Source organism: Scyliorhinus canicula, chromosome 5, assembly GCF_902713615.1.
Source record: "Scyliorhinus canicula chromosome 5, sScyCan1.1, whole genome shotgun sequence".
Lineage (NCBI taxonomy): Eukaryota > Metazoa > Chordata > Chondrichthyes > Carcharhiniformes > Scyliorhinidae > Scyliorhinus > Scyliorhinus canicula.
The window spans coordinates 22949225-22965516 of record NC_052150.1 but is presented as its reverse complement, the minus strand read 5'-3'; the positions used below and the strand labels follow the sequence as shown (position 1 = coordinate 22965516).

Here is a 16292-nt window from a genome sequence, read left to right as displayed (position 1 = left end):
CTTTAATCATTCCAGCATTGGAGAACCTGCCTTTAGATGCCAAGCGCTTAAACTCTGGAATTCCCTCGCTAAACCTCTCTGCCTCTTTAGCTCTCGTCCCTTATTTCAGAAGCCCCTTAAGGCCTATCTCATTCATTGAGAAGGCAGTGACACAGTGGTATTATCACTTATCTAGCAAACGAGAGACGTGGGTACCTGGTTCTCATCCCACCATGGCAGATGGTGGAATTTAAAAACTCAATTTAAAAATATCTGGATTTAAAAGTCACCTTCCAAAACCATGACCGCTACCATCTAGGAGGGCAAGAGCAGCAGATACCTGAGAACACCACCATCTGGAGTTTCGCTCCAAGTCACTCACCGTCCTGACTTGAAAATATACCGCTGTTCCTTCACTGTCGCTGGGTCAAAATCGTAAACGCCCTCCCTGACAGCACTGTGGGTGTACCTACACCTCAGGGGCTGCAGCGGTTCAGGAAGGCAGTTCACCACCGCCTTCTCAAGGACGACTAGGGATGGGCAATAAATGCTGGCCTAAACAGCGATGCCCACATCCCATAAATGAGTAAAAAGCAAATCTGACTGAACATCTCCGTACGTTGCTTGTGTGAAGTGCCTTGAGACATTTTACAAGGGTAAAGACTCTCTATAAGTACAAATTTTTGTTAATGATAACATGTTAAGAAAATGACCGGCCTACTGTTTTGTTCTGGTGCTTATGAAATCCTTGGTGGTGGGTTGGACTGGTAAGACAGAATGTAGGCCTGGGTACCATGTGATGGCGGGGAAAGTGGAAAGGGATGTGTTTCCAATGTGGTAAACTGATCCTGTTGATATTCAAATCAGAGAACCTCTGTTTGCAAATGGCGGATGCCTGCGTTCCACTTGTATGGTAAGCTTTCTGATCCCTTCTATCAACTTTCTGGTCTTTTTTCAGTGTTCGGGCGAATATCAGACAGGATCTGAGAACGCCCTGTCCATATGGAGATGGTGATTATTAAATTATGTATTGCCTTTGAAGCGGCCATTCTGGTTAGCATTTTAATAATTAGGTGGGGGGGGGGGGGGGGGGGATTAAACCAGTTGCAGAGGATGGACTAAGAAAAAGCACTTGGTTGGATAGGTTCAGTGCCCACTTGTGAAGTGGGATTTTACTCGTTGCCAGTCACTGAAACCTCTGCTCCTGGGGGTTAACCTGGCAAAACTGGATTCTGCAAAGGGACTGCTCATCTTCTCCTCGCTCGACGCAGTGGAACTGAACAATCTGGGCAACCCACTGCTTTCGGGAACGTGCTATAGAAGTTGCAGTGCACAAATCAAGCCGACTGCATTAAACCTCCGCCCCGGTACACAACACACTCTCTCTCTCTGCGGAGCTATCCAGCGTATTCAGCTGCAATGGGGGTGAATGTGAAGTAGTTCAAGCTTTTGCATTCGCTGCATTAGTTGGATTGCGAGCATTTGTCACTAACACGGGGTTTTTTTTCAGTCGCTCTGGTTTGATCCGCCTTTTTTTCCCCCCCTTGCCCTCTGAAAAGTGTGTGTTGTGTGTTTCCTATTTTGCATCGCGCTCACATTTGCTGCTTTCCATCCACTCGGAGCGGGGGGAGAGAGAGAGAGCTGGGGGGGAAGTTGCAGCGTGCAAGGTTGATTGGCCGGGATGATGGGCGGATATTTCCTGGGGGCTGCTGCTCGCACTCTGTGATGAGGGCGAAGACGCAATGGGGAGAAGGGACTGACGCACTGGAGACGGGCGGGCAGGTACCGAAAGAAAAACAGCGGCAGCTCGGCGCTCCTCTCGACCAAAGGCAGTGTCTCTCTCTCTCGCCTCACTCCGGAGCTGGCCATTGGGCTAATGAGCTGCAATCGAGCTCACCTCCAGGAACCCTGATCTCCATCCAACACACACACACACACACAGATACATACACACACAGAGATACAAACACACACAGATACAGACACACACAGATACAGACACACATATAGAGATACATACATACACAGAGATACAGACACACAGATAGACACACATACATAGATACAGACACACACACAGATACAGCCAGACACACATAGCTACAGACACACACACACACAGAAACACACACACTCAGACACTCAGCAAAGCGGGAACAGAATGCAGCAGCTATCAAACCGGCTCCCAAGAAAAATTCCAGTTTACTGATTTTTTCAGGACACTCGGCTGCTGATGTCTGTTTGGGATGATGGGGACCTTCCCTCTTTCTCTTGGATTTGGGTGCCTTTTTGTTTTTTGCGCTCATCTGGGTTTTTCATCCCAAGGTAAGTGCGTGCTTAATAGATAAACCCCTTTTCTTCAGGCTCCTATGACTGAGATTAAAGCGAGGGAAAGAGAGGGAGAGAGTTGCATGTTGCTGTCTGTTAGAAGCACCCTCGCTGATAAGGGCAATTATTGAAACTGCTTTTTATTTTTTTGGGTTGTTTTGGGAGGGGGGGGGGGGGGGACAGATAATTTATTGGAATAGGAAGGTGCGTAATTAAAAAAAATAGCCGCTCTGGAAAGGGACTCTCTGGGATTCTGGGCTGTCGGTGGAGTCGGTCAGTCAGATATTGAGGGAAAGTGGGAAATTGGGCAAGGAATGGACCCACACAAACAAGAACCCAACAAGAGACTCATGTCTCCCCCAGCACACACACACACACCCGGCTGCCCGAGCATTTGGAGGTTAAACAACGATTAATGCCGCCTCCTGCAATATATGTATTTTAAACAGGTTGCATTTGTGTGAGAAGCTGTGGGGGCTTCTTCTGCATGGAGCATCAGGGAAGAATTTGATGAAAACGGTGGTAATCAAGAATTGGAAGGAGGAAAAATTGAATGGGAAATGGGAGAACAGGAAGGAGGAGGAGAGGGGGTATGTCTGAAATGAAGGATAAGTGGGAAGAGTCAGAGGAAGGAAAACCAGAAAGTAACAAAAAAAAATCGAGGGAATGATATATTGGGGAATGTAGAGAGAATAAATGTTACTGTGAGACACTTAATGGGCAGCATTATTTTGTGTTCCCGCTTGAAAAGGGTGGCATTATGTGCGGACTCCAGATTCTCATTTGTATTCACCACCTGCCTTGTATTTTTAAATGTTGAATTATAAATAATGATTAATACATGCACGGTGGAAAGGATGGAGAGTGCGGACTGTTTTCACAAATGGATTAACACCAGGTCTCTTCAAAACAAACAGCGAGTCCAGCTGTTGCTGGCGAGGGCGCTGCGTGTGGGGGGGATTGGAATCTCTCTGCTTTGGGCTGCACAATGTTTTCAGTAATGGTTTGGCGGGAGAAGTTGCTGCGCTTTTTGATCGAATCTGAACGTTTGTTCACTCTAGCCCGATTCACTGAGCTCCCCGAGAGTGTGACGGCGAGAGAAGGGGACAATGTGGAAATGGCCTGCGCTTTCCGGGGCAGCGGCTCCCCGTCCTATTACCTGGAGATCCAGTGGTGGTTCATTCGAGCTCCATCCGAGCAGGAGTACAGTCCAGAGACCAGCAAGATCCAGGTAGCCGCGACTCCACACTTCTGGGGCGACAGGGCTCGGTTATTTCAACTCGCCTTCTCTTTGCATCCTTCTCTCGACAAGCCCTTACACTCTGACACACATACAGTGTCACACACCCCTTCACATTCACACACCTTCATACACACACCTTCACACTCATATCCCTTCACACACACCTTCACACTCATATACCTTCACACACACGTTCACACTCATATCCCTTCACACACACACCTTCACACTCATATCCCTTCACACACACCTTCACACTCATATACCTTCACACACACGTTCACACTCACACACACCTTCACACACACATTCACACTCTCACACACCTTCACACTCACAAACCTTTACACTCATATACCTTCACAATCACACACATTCACACACCACACACCCTCATGCACATACCACACACCTTTGCACTCACACCTTCATATGCACACACCTTCACACACACATACCACACACTCACATATCTTCACACTCTCACACCTTCACACACCACACCTTCATACACACACCACACACCGTCATACACATACCACACGCCTTCATACTTACATATCTGCACACACACTCCTTCAGACTCACGCACCTTCACACACACACCTACACAAACCACACACCTTTTCACTCAAACACCATACATACACACCTTTAAACACACATACACCATACACCTTCACACTCACACGCACCTTCACAGACACTGTCACACACACCTTCACAGAAATTGTCACACACACACTTTCATACACATACACACAGACAAACGTTCAAGCACACCCTGACACACACACACACCACCTACTCCCTCCCACACACATCTGCTCACACATCATGCATGTACTCCCACATACACACCATGCACACATTCCCTCCCTCACAAACACACATCCTCATACACACACAAACACACCTTGCTCACACTCCTTCACACATAGGCGTCCTTCACATACACTACTTAATACACACATCCACCCTCTCACATATACACCATTACACACACTCCACACACCCTCAAATATACTCCACACACTACCTATCACACAAACACACACCCTCACACAAACAGACACAATCAATCATACACTCTTGCACACACTCCCTCATGCACAAGTACCCTCACGAACATATCCTCACACACAGGCACCCCCACACACATTAACTCTCTCAAATGCACAACCTCACACACACACATACAACCCTCACACATAAACACCCACTCCTTCACACAGGTCTATTAGACAAACACACTAAAGCCCCATACCCCACACAGCCCCTCATACAAACAATCACAAATCCCGTGACTCACACTCTTTCATGCACAGACATCCTTGCAGACACACTTCTCTCGCACACACATATACACTCTCTCACAAACAAATACGCACCCCTTCACACACAAACATACACTCCCACACACATCCTTAAACACATGCACATAGATGTTCAAACACACTCACCCTCAAACACACACACTCAATCACACACAAGCACTCTCTCACATGCTCTTTCCCATACACACGCCCTCACAAACATATTCTTGACATGCATACACTTTTATGCACTCAAATCCAAGCACAAACACCTCAAACACACACACACATGCCCTTCCACACATCCCTTCACACACTCTCCTACACACTCCTTCACATACACCAGTCTCTCACACAGATACAAATACATTTCCTTGCACACACTCTCTTACACATAAACACAAACACACACACATACCCCCAAACACTTGCATTGCACATACTCCTACTGTCTCTCCCACATGCATACACTTAAAGACATGGGGCTCTCACATATACACACACTCACACTCAAGCACTCCCATATTCACACACATATAAAAAAACACCCACACACACACTCTCAAACAAACCAACCTACATACTTACACTCCCTATGACATACACGTACTTCTTCACACCCAGATCCATACACAATTCTTTTTTTAAAATATAAATTTAGAGTACCCAATTATTTTTCCCCAATTTAGGGGCAATTTAGCGTGGCCAATCCACCTAACCAGCACATCTTTGGGTTGTGGGTGTGACACCCACGCAGACATGGGGAGAATGTGCAACGTACATAATTCTTTCCAGACACACTCTCAAACAAGCATTCACATGGATACATACACCCTCACATACACTCCCTCAAACACACAGATCACCCCTCAACCACATTGTCTTAAATACAACGCACCATTGCAAACGCACACACACCCTTGCATGTGCTCATCCTCCCTCCAACCTCCCTGGCACACACACGCTCACACACGTCCCCTCGTGCTCCATCACACGCCTGCTCACACACCCCCTGCACACATTCCTTTTCACATTTTGGCACACCATCCTTCACTCGCTCTGAAACGGAACACTGCCCCACACCCCAGCACACACTCCCTCCCGCATTCTTTAAACACCCCCCCCCCCATCCCACATGTACACCCTCACAAAAAAACTCCCACCCGCACACTCCCACATCCACTCACTCCCACCCCCACACACACTCCCTCCCACACATTCTCCCACCTGGCTAAATTCTGAAGCCCCGTTTTGCGTCTGTGGGATTGCTCAATAAAACCTGCGCCTGCTGATTCCATTGCGGCTCTGAGGTTAGCTGGATTTGGGAGGGTATTTCTCCAAAGCCTGGCATCTGCTCTCCACGTACCCTTCGATGCAAAGAGAACAGCCCGCAGTAACTGGGACACAGGGAGGAAAAGGCGACTGTTGCCGGGAGCAGATCTGCACGCTCCCTGTTTTGCGGCGTTAGTCTTTTCCTATGTGAACCCTCGAAAGAAGAATTTGATTTAAAATGGTTCTAAACAATGACGGCCGGCCAGATTGGCTGGAAATCCACGTCGGGATATTTGAAGAGATGGTCTCAGTTGTTGCTCCTGTTAACATTGGGCGCGTCTCTCCGGGTTTAGGTGCTTTTTGTCAGAGAAACTCGGTCATATATACAAAAAAAGAGAGAAATCTGTCGTTTTGAGTTAAGACAATAAATGTATTCGCTATCAGAGAACCATGTTCCAGGGTGGGAGTGGGGGGGGGGGGGGGGGGGTAATGTGAAGGGACTGGAACTTAAATATACAAGAAACAGGGAAAAGCTCGAAGCAGTGTCACATGTCGAGTGAAGAAGCACAGTCACACGAAGACATCCGTTAATATCGTCCCTAACACCCAGAACCCTGTCACACTGCTGCCAATGTGAGGAGAGGGTGTCATTCTGCCTCACCCCCCTAATGCAATGATACAGAGCAGGGTGGGTAACTGACGCGGTGCCCCGTCCAAACAGCTGGAGGCCTGTTAAAGAGTGGATCCGAGCCCATCACTGGGGAAAGCTGGCTGTTTACAATCTCATGGATGACGGCGTAATGTCAGCAGATATACGGGGAAATGTGCCAAGTCTTTCGCGCGCCGAGCCAGAGCAGTTCTATCTGGCGACTGGGATAAGGTGGTTGGAACAATGCGCCCGCTTTACGCATCAGATACTGGGAACCTGGGCCGGTTTAAAGCAGGCACTGAATTCGCGCTGATCCGCACATCCGAAACGGTGGGAGTGCCAGGTTTGCCACTTAACGCTCTGCCATCTGCATCTTGCCTTATCAGTGCTGCCCATGAGCTGGCATGTCATTTCATTGTCACCTGCACATTTCCAAGCTGAAATGTCACGGTGCCGGCCTACTCCTTGGCCTGACTGGGGAGGGGGGGTTGCCTGGATCTCATGTTGTCTTCTCTCCTCTCTTCCTGCAGTTGGACACTTTGCCACAAAGCGAAATGATCAACGACGAGACGAAAATAAGTGTGAGTATGTGTCAGGACAAAGCTGTCTACACCGTCCCGACCGCCTTCATTCAATTGCGTTAATCTTCGGGTGGGTCTGGGGGTTGGGGGTGGGGGTGGTTTTTCTGGCCTGCTTGCTGACAGGATTCTGAGATGTGTAGTGAGCTCTGTGGGCTCTCAAATGGGTGGGGGCTGGGCGGTGTTGGTGGTGGGGGAGGGAGTTGGTTGGTGGGGGGGGGGGGGGGGGGTGCAGGTTGGAGGTAGATGGGGGGCGAGGCTCGGGGGTTGGTGGAGAGTGGGGGGTTAGAGGTGGTGGGAGTAGCGGTGATGCGGGGTTGGGGTGTAGTTAGTTGGTGTGGGTTATGGGGTAGAGGTAGTTGAGGGTGGAGGGGATGGGGTGGGTAGAGGTGGTTGGATTGTTGGGGGTAGTTGAGGGTGGAGGGGATGGGGTGGGTAGAAGCGGTGGGATAATTGGGGTAGTTGGGGGCTTGGTGGATGGGGTGGAGGTAGTGAGGGTAGTTGAGGATGGGGGATGGGGTGGGTAGAAATGTTGGGATAGTTGGGGGTAGTTGAGGCTTTGATGGATTGGCTAGAGGTAGTGAGGGTAGTTGAGGGTGGGGAGGGGTGGGTAGAGGTGGTGGGATAGTTGGGGGTAGTTGAGGCTTTGGTGGATTGGCTAGAGGTAGTGAGGGTAGTTGAGGGTGGGGAGGGGTGGGTAGAGGTGGTGGGATAGTTGGGGATAGTTGAGGGTGCGAGGATGGGATGGGGTATAATTGGTGAGGTAGTTGGGGTTTGGGGGATGGAGTACAGGTAGTTTGGTAGTTGAGGATGGGGATAGGTGAGGTTGATTTGGTGGGGTAGCTGGAGGTTTACACGGTGGAGGGATGGGTAGAGGTGATGGGGTAGTTGGGGATTTTGTGAGTGGGGGTAGTGGGTGGGGGATGGGGTGAGGTGGTGGGGGTGGTTGGTGTTTTGGGTGGGGGTGGGCTCTAGGAGGTGGGTGTATTTGGGGGTTTTGGGTGGTGGGGGTAGTTGGGGATTTTGGGGGTGTGGTAACGGTTTTGGGTGAGGGTGGGTTAAAGGTTATGGGGTGGGGTAGAGATATCAGGGGTAGTTGGGGATTTTGGGGGTGGTGTAGTTGGTAGTTTACGATGAGGGATGGGGTAGAGATGTTCCTGGTAGTTGGGGGTTTTGGGGGTGGGGGTTTGTGTGGGGGATGGGGGTAGATATGTTTGGTTGGGGTAGTTGGGGATTTTGGGGGTGGGGGTTTGGGTGGAGGTGTGGTAGCGATGTTAGGGGTAGTTGGGGATTTTTGGGGTGGGGGTAGGGGGTTTTGGGTGGGGGATGGGGTAGAGGTGGTGGGGGTAGTTGGGGGTTTAGATGGTGGGGGTAAGAAGGGTTTAGGGGTGGGGGTAGAGCTGATGGTGGTGTGGTGAGTGTATCAGCCGCTTGTAAAGCACAGCCACTGTCCAATGCCTACCAGTGAAAACACGGACACAGGAAGAGAAAATGATGCAAATGTGAACAGCAGTAACATGTTACTTCCACGTAGCCAACGGCTGTCGCCATTGTGCGCGCGTCGTGTTTCTGCAGATGGCGACAATGTTAAAGGAAAATGTGCAACTGGTATTTTGCTTGTGAATGTAATCAAATTTCGCAATTGAAGTTCATTTAAATTCGATTAATTCCTAATGGAGTAAAAGCGATGAATGATAATGTTAATTAACAAGCTCGCTCCTTTAATTGGTCACTGTCACATTGTGGAACCAAATGCACACCGGGGGATTTGCCATGAGAAGCGCAATAAACTGCTTTGCAGTTGTAAATGTAATCGGCGTTGCTGCGTCCTTCAGACCCATCTCAACACGAGCGAGGATATTAAATCCGAGGAGTGAGGAATGACCGAATGGTGCACAGTCCTGGTTGGCGTCTATCTGCTCATTAACCTTAATCTGCTTCTGAATTACATCATCCAATCTCAACATAGAAGCGCCGCTCCCAGTCTCCCGGAGAGATGTCCTTTCACCCAAGGTGTCATGCAGAAACTGCACTTGCTTTTTGCTCCTTTTTATCTTGAGTAATTGACAGCAGAGCCCTCTGGACCACGCCAGGGGCACATTGACCTGTGTGAATAAACAGCAGGGTTCAATCATGTCGTTATCACATTGGGATAATTACAGGAAGGTGTACCCTGCCCTGGTACAAGGTCTTGAACAGCAACAAAAACGTTGTTACTCGTCTGAGACTTGGCCCAGATTATTATTAATTTTTTGTTAATTTCTTCCTGGGGACTTTGTTGGTGATTTTGTTTTCTCTGGGCGGGGGATGAGGGTGGGTGTGGGTATGGGTGTGCGTGGGTGGGTGGTGAGGGGCACTCTGCTGGTGATAATGATCTATTTATCAGCCTGGTCATTTTCTCTCTCGTTTCCCCCACCCTGTTGCAGACAGTGAAAGTGATGGGCAGTGATATCTCACACAGACTGCAGATTTCCAAAGTGCGGAAAGAGGACGAAGGCTTGTACGAGTGCCGGGTTACCGACGCCAACAACGGCGAGCTGCACGAGTACAAGGCCCAGGGGCACCTCTACGTGAACGCCAGTCACGCCCGGGCCCTGCAGGCACTCGAGGCGCCGCCGCTGCCCCTCCACGACGGCAAGGGAATGCGGGGCCCGCCCGCCGTCTCCGCGCCCTCCAGCGAGCGGCCGGGTCGCCGCTTCCCCAACAACCGAAGCGCTCAAAAGGGACAGACAGGAGCCACCAGCAGGCCCGCCGCCACAATCCTCAGGCAGAGCGCCACATCCACATCAGGTAGGCGAGGTACCGCCTTCCGAGAGAGTACAGGTATCAGGCTCACAGGTCCAATTGTCACCCTCCCCTCAAGACAGCACACTTCTTTTCATCAAGCATCTTGACACATAATACCTTGATATATAATACCTTGGCCCATAATACCTTGATATATAATACCTTGACACATGATGCCTTGGCCCATAATACCTTGGCCCATAAAACCTTGACACATGATGCCTTGGCCCATAATACCTTGATATATAATACCTTGACCCATAATGCCTTGACACATGATTCCTTGGCCCATAATACCTTGGCCCATAATACCTTGACCCATGATGCCTTGGTCCATAATACCTTGGCCCATAATACCTTGACCCATAATACCTCAAAACATGATACCTTGACCCATGATACCTTGACACATGATACCCTGACCCATAATACCTTGGCACATGATACCTTGACACATGATACCCTGACCCATAATACCTTGGCACATGATACCTTGACACATAATAGCTCGACACATAATACCTTGACCCATAATACCTTGACACATGATGCCTTGGCCCATAATACCTTGACACATAATACCTCAAAACATGATACCTTGACCCATGATACCTTGACACATGATACCATGACCCATGATACCTTGACACATGATACCATGACCCATAATACCTTGACACATGATACCTTGACACAAGATGCCTTGACACATGATACCTTGACATAGGTCTCCCCTGATGAAGGAGCTATGCTCTGAAAGCTCGTGATTCCAAACAAACCTGGTGGGCTTTAACCTGGTGTTGTAAGCTTGTCACTGTGCCTATTAATCATAGAAAGAACATTCACATTATTTATTGAAAATAGATCATCTAGAAGCTATATTCTACACTTTAGAACACTCTAGGCAATAGACAGTATCTACACAGTGTATTCACAAAGAATAACGTGTCATGTTAAGATAGATTGTAATTAGTACAGGTACATCTAGACTAACAGCCGTTTGTGGTTGGGCAATCTGAAAGCATGAGGTATACAAACAAAAACATCCCATTTCTGTGATACTTTTCATCAGGGCTTCAACATATTTTAAAGTACTTCCCAACCATTTGTTTTCTAAAGTTACGCACAGGCAGAAGACAGCTTGCTGCAAAGCATAGTCTAACCAAGGCCAGATGGGCTGAAGAACTAGTTATTCCATTGTCAGTGGTGCCCGAGGGAAGAATGTTGACCGAGAAACCGGAGCCTAGAATTTCTTCCGGTGCTGGCCAACAGAGGGAGCTAGGTGCTCCCCAATCTGTTGATGCAAGCTGTCTCGTCTTAAAGCTGTGCCTGGAGTATATGGGGATATAGAGGTCAGCGGTGAGCTGCAATTGAATCCAATGGCACCACAGACCCTCAGAGGGAAATGTGAGCAGATCAGGAGGAGGGATGAGGCTTTGAATGAGAGTCCTGGAGTTTGCAAGTGAACATCATTCTTTAGAACCACTCAGACCAGGGCACGTTTCACAGGAATAACAAAGGTCAGTTGATGTCGGTCGCCAGAGTCACGTGTGCTGCAACATTGGCAGGATTTGTCACCACTCGGCTACTGGCAAGTAAACTCTGCAAATAGTCACTACGATACACCCATGTAGAAAACACCATTCATCCAGGACACAGTATAACCACATCTTAACCTTGTTCTATCGGTCATTTTACTTCCATGTTTAGATGGCCCTTGTCTCCCTAAAATTTACTCTGGGTAGTATGTATGTGATATATTTAATTGTAATTGCGAAACATTTATATGAATGTATGTACCTAACTGTAATTATTACTACGATGTGGAGTTAGCCCCGCATGTCAGCTAGCCATTATTGTGACCACTCTTCCAATCTGCAGAGTGCAGTATTGTTTTAAGATTACATTTGATAAAATCGAATCGAGGTCCTGCAGACGAGAACCTCTCTGTCTGATGAAACTGTAATGCAGCAGATACACCATTCTCACGCTGTCTTGTTGTTTCAGTAACTAGATGCTGGCTGGCTGAGAATGCTGCTTTCCTCTTAAGATCACTTTGCAGCGCCCCTTTGGGTTATTTTTTTTGTAAACCAGGGTCGGACTGTGTCGTGTTGCGTGAATGCATGCCAAGCCAAAGCGACGGGCGTTTAAACCGGAGATGCCAGCGTCAGTGTGAAATGTGTCGAGAAACGTTGCTAAGAAATATTGGGAAACAAAATCTTCCAGATGAGCGAATGTTTTAACTTCTTCCGCAGGTACGACGATCGTAACTGCAAGCGATGGACTAGGTGTCCTGCTGCTTTTTTGTGGCTTTGTGAAGGGTGCTTTGCTATAGTCTCAGTGCTGACTTTTCCACTATCACTTTCTCTTAAAGCAAAGAGCGGTTGGATGGTTAAATCCATGGACTGGACAGCAAAATCGACTTAAAACACCCACCCTTCTGCACCCAATGTACTGTCATTCTCTAGAAAACGGGAGCCCCTTATAGAGGCAGCAAAATGGCAGCGAAAAAGAGCACCATTGCTCAGGATACTTACTGCAAATGGACTGCTTGTTGATAATGAACCACTTTGTGGGGAGGGGGGGGGGGGGGGGCAAGATCACAAGAATAGGGGCATTCTCTTCCACAATCTGGCACCAGGGGGAACACCATCAGTTCAACTAAACTCTGTCCGCCACCGAAGCGGCGTCTGGCAACATTCAGCGTGTGGGTGTGCGAGATTTCAACTGCACCTCCTCCACTTTAACGGCACCCTGACCATCCTTTGAAGGAGCCTCGATTTTCACCATATCTCTCTGTGTTTAAGTGTGTGTGTGTGTGTATGTGTGCAGGATTCTCATCGCAATAGAGACACCTTTTGGACATGTGCAGCATCGCTTCCAGCACCTGGGCGTGTATTATTTTCATTTTACCTGTGCCGGTTTGATGTATCAACTCGTTGGGGAATCTCCTGTGTGTGCAGGAGCCGACCTTAAAAGCCAGATGATTTACCGCTTTTCAGTGTGCTGTCGTTCTACCCCCACATCCAATCTTCCCCGTTTGCCATTTCCAATGCTCGCTGTGACACCAGTAAGGTATTTTTGTTCCTTTCCAAATAACAGGCTGAATTTTTAATTTTTAAGAACGCCACCCTGTGTGACCTCTCCCCAACCTTCCCCCACCCCCCTCTTTAATTTCCACTCCCGCTAACGTGTTCACGAAGATATTCCGGCCAGATATCCAAATGCAAGTTGTGTATTTAACAAACAAAAAGACAATTTTCGAACGGTCTGTGACACCGATAAAGACAGTGCCGGTACCGCGCGAGTGTTTTGTTTCTTAAAGAGAGGCGAGTTGAAGGGAATATTGCAAATCGCGCGCTAATGTTGACTTCAGGCCGTGTTTAATTTCTCTGTAATTAAATGTCATCTTCGTGTGTTCCGCCCTCACCCGATCGCAACCACGGTGAACGTTAGACCCGCAAAGATACCGACTGGAAATATTATGTAGAGACTAAAATCACGTAGAATTAAACAAAAAAAAACGATGAAGGAGGATGTTCTATTTTATTTTTTGTTTCATGCGCCTTTGATTGGAAACTGCAATTAAAGGATAGTTCCCGCTGTGCTGGTGGGCTCAAATGTTGGAATTAAATGTGGAATTTATGTGCCCCCCCCCCCCCCCCCTCCTCCCTGCTGTGTTAATTTCATCAGCTCACCGTGCTTTGCTGTGCGGAAGGATGTGAAATTGACCAGGAAATGTCGCTTCTCTCTCGCGCGTTAATTTCACTTGTCTGTAAACGCTGCCGGTTGCAGGGTACATTCAATAACTCGCCACCCACTCACTCCCGCCATGTGTCACGGTGGGGGCGGGGATGCATATTTGTGTGCAGAGGCAGTGGGGGTGAGCATTTGCCAACACTACCGGGTGGTACTTTATTTAGAGTGTCCATGAATTGCTAAATGTTCAAGTAGAGTCTCTCTCCGAGAGGTGGTTCAGGGGACCATTTTTTTGGGGGGGGGAGGGGGAGGGGGGACATGTCATATTCAGCTGATGCTCCCCAGCAGCACTGAGAGGGGGTTGCAGGCGCTGTGGCCATTCCAATGAAAAGTCAAAAGGGACATAAAAGATCCCTAGTGGGGAGCAGAGGATTTAGCACGTCATGCCTCAAATCAACACGAGTGGGGGGAAAATGTATATTATGTGGTAATCGTCACATTGGTGCTGTGAGATCTTGCTGTGCACAAATTGGCTGCCACCTTTCCTCCAGTAATCAACAATGACCACCGTTCATTGGTTTGGGACATCCTGGGGTCCTCAGAAGACACTCTAGAAATGCTATATCTAATAAACTATAAATTATATTTATAGAGTCATCCACACTCAAAATGTTAGCTCCCTTCTCTCTCCACAGATGCTGTCAGACCTGGTAAGATTTTCCAGTATTTTCTGGTTTTGTTACATTTTCTGTTGTCCACGTTGTAGAACCACGAATAGTCCAACACAGAAGGAGACCATTCGGCCCATTACTCCTACTCCCCCCCCCCCCCCCCCCCCCAATGCCCTGCAGATGTCTATTTACAGCTTTATCGCGAAGAAATATAATGGACACTCTCCTTTTGATGCGCTGGCTGACTCCTGTAAGGAGATAAACTGTGGGGGAACAGCTCGCGGTTTCTCCCCTAACGGGCTGCATTCGTGATTATGGTCCGTGTGTCTCAGGCTCCGAAACAATAACTGCGGTGTGAATCACCTAGTTAAGCGGATGGGTGAGTTGTTTCCCCCTGGGGGGGGGGGGGGGGGGGGGTGACCGGCCCTGCAGTAAAGTACTCTCCGGAAGTTTCCGCTAATGACTGTAGCTGGGACTGACCCAAGACTCTGGGTGGATTGGAATCTCCCCTGCAGAATGAGAAAACAGTACAGGATGTCTGCCATATTCATTCAACTGGTGATCGGACTATCCACATGGGATTATCATCGAGGGAGTGCTGGAAATGATCAGCAGGTTCAGGCAGCATCCTTGGAAGGAAGGACTTTAACATTTCAGGTGGCTGATCTTTCATCAGACCTGAAACGTTAACCCTCCTCCTCTCTCCACAGATGCTGCCAGACCTGCTGAGCATAACCAACAGTTTCTGTTTTTATTTTAGACCCACCCACAATGTTTTTGTTTTTCTCTCTGAATATCACTCCTGGCAGTAACATACGATTAATTGCACAAATAAATAATAATCATAGAATTTACAGTGCAGAAGGAGGCCATTCGGCCCATCGGGTCTGCACCGGCCCTTAGAAAAGAGCACCCCACTTAAGCCCATACCTCAACCCCTATCCCCGTAACCCCACCTAGCCTTTTTTTTGGACACTCAGGGCAATTTACCATGGACAATCCACCTAACCTGCACATCTTTTGGACTGTGGGAGGAAAGCGGAGCACACGGAGAAGATCCACATAGAAACGGAGTGAACATGCAGACTCCACACAGACAGTGACCCAAGCGGGAATCGAACCTGAGAACCTGGAGCTGTGAAGCAACAGTGCTAACCACTGTGCTGCCGCCCCTAATTTCCTAGATTCTGCTTTATTCTCTCTCATGCTGATACAGAGGGGTTGGGGTGAGCTTAAAAGTGAATGGACTACTCACCCGTCAGCTGAGAATCCTTCCTGTGACAAGTCCTATCACTTTAGGCTAGCGCCCAGTACCTTTCAATAATTCCCGCCAGAGCTAAGTTTCCAGTCAACTGTAGTGGCGTGGTTCCAGTGTTTTTATTTAACAGAAACAAAAATATGGCAGATGAAAAATGAAAAATCGCTTATTGTCACGAGTAGGCTTCAATGAAGTTACTGTGAAAAGCCCCTAGTCGCCACATTCCGTCGCCTGTCCGGGGAGGCTGGTACGGGAATCGAACTGTGCTGCTGGTCTGCTTGGTCTGCTTTAAAAGACAGCAATTTAGCCGAGTGAGCTAAACCAGAGTGAGCTAAACAGATGCAGGGAATCTGAAATAAAAAACAGAAAACTGCTGAATAATTTCAACCGGTCTGGCAGCATCTGTGGAGAGAGAAACATGTTTTTGAGTCAAATCTGACCCCCTCGTTGGAGCTTAACTCTGTTCCCCTTCTCCACAGATGCTGCCAGACCTGCTGAGTTTTTCCAGCATA

At 48.4% G+C, this 16292-nt stretch overlaps 1 protein-coding gene across 3 annotated transcripts; it reads left to right on the top strand.

The window, feature by feature from the left end:
- The first annotated feature begins 2024 nt into the window (after positions 1 to 2024).
- vstm2a (V-set and transmembrane domain containing 2A) lies at positions 2025 to 13683 on the top strand. Of its 3 annotated transcripts, none has more exons than XM_038796772.1 (5): positions 2025 to 2304; positions 3369 to 3538; positions 7318 to 7368; positions 9792 to 10155; positions 12527 to 13683. In XM_038796772.1, the coding sequence occupies exons 1-5, from the start codon at positions 2226 to 2228 to the stop codon at positions 12577 to 12579; spliced, it is 717 nt and encodes a 238-aa protein (XP_038652700.1). In that variant the 5' UTR covers positions 2025 to 2225; the 3' UTR covers positions 12580 to 13683. The 3 variants fall into 3 exon arrangements, with proteins under 3 accessions (XP_038652700.1, XP_038652699.1, XP_038652698.1); XM_038796771.1 differs by having other exon boundaries at positions 12408 to 13683; XM_038796770.1 differs by lacking the exon at positions 12527 to 13683 and adding an exon at positions 12160 to 12401.
- Positions 13684 to 16292: the final 2609 nt, after the last annotated feature.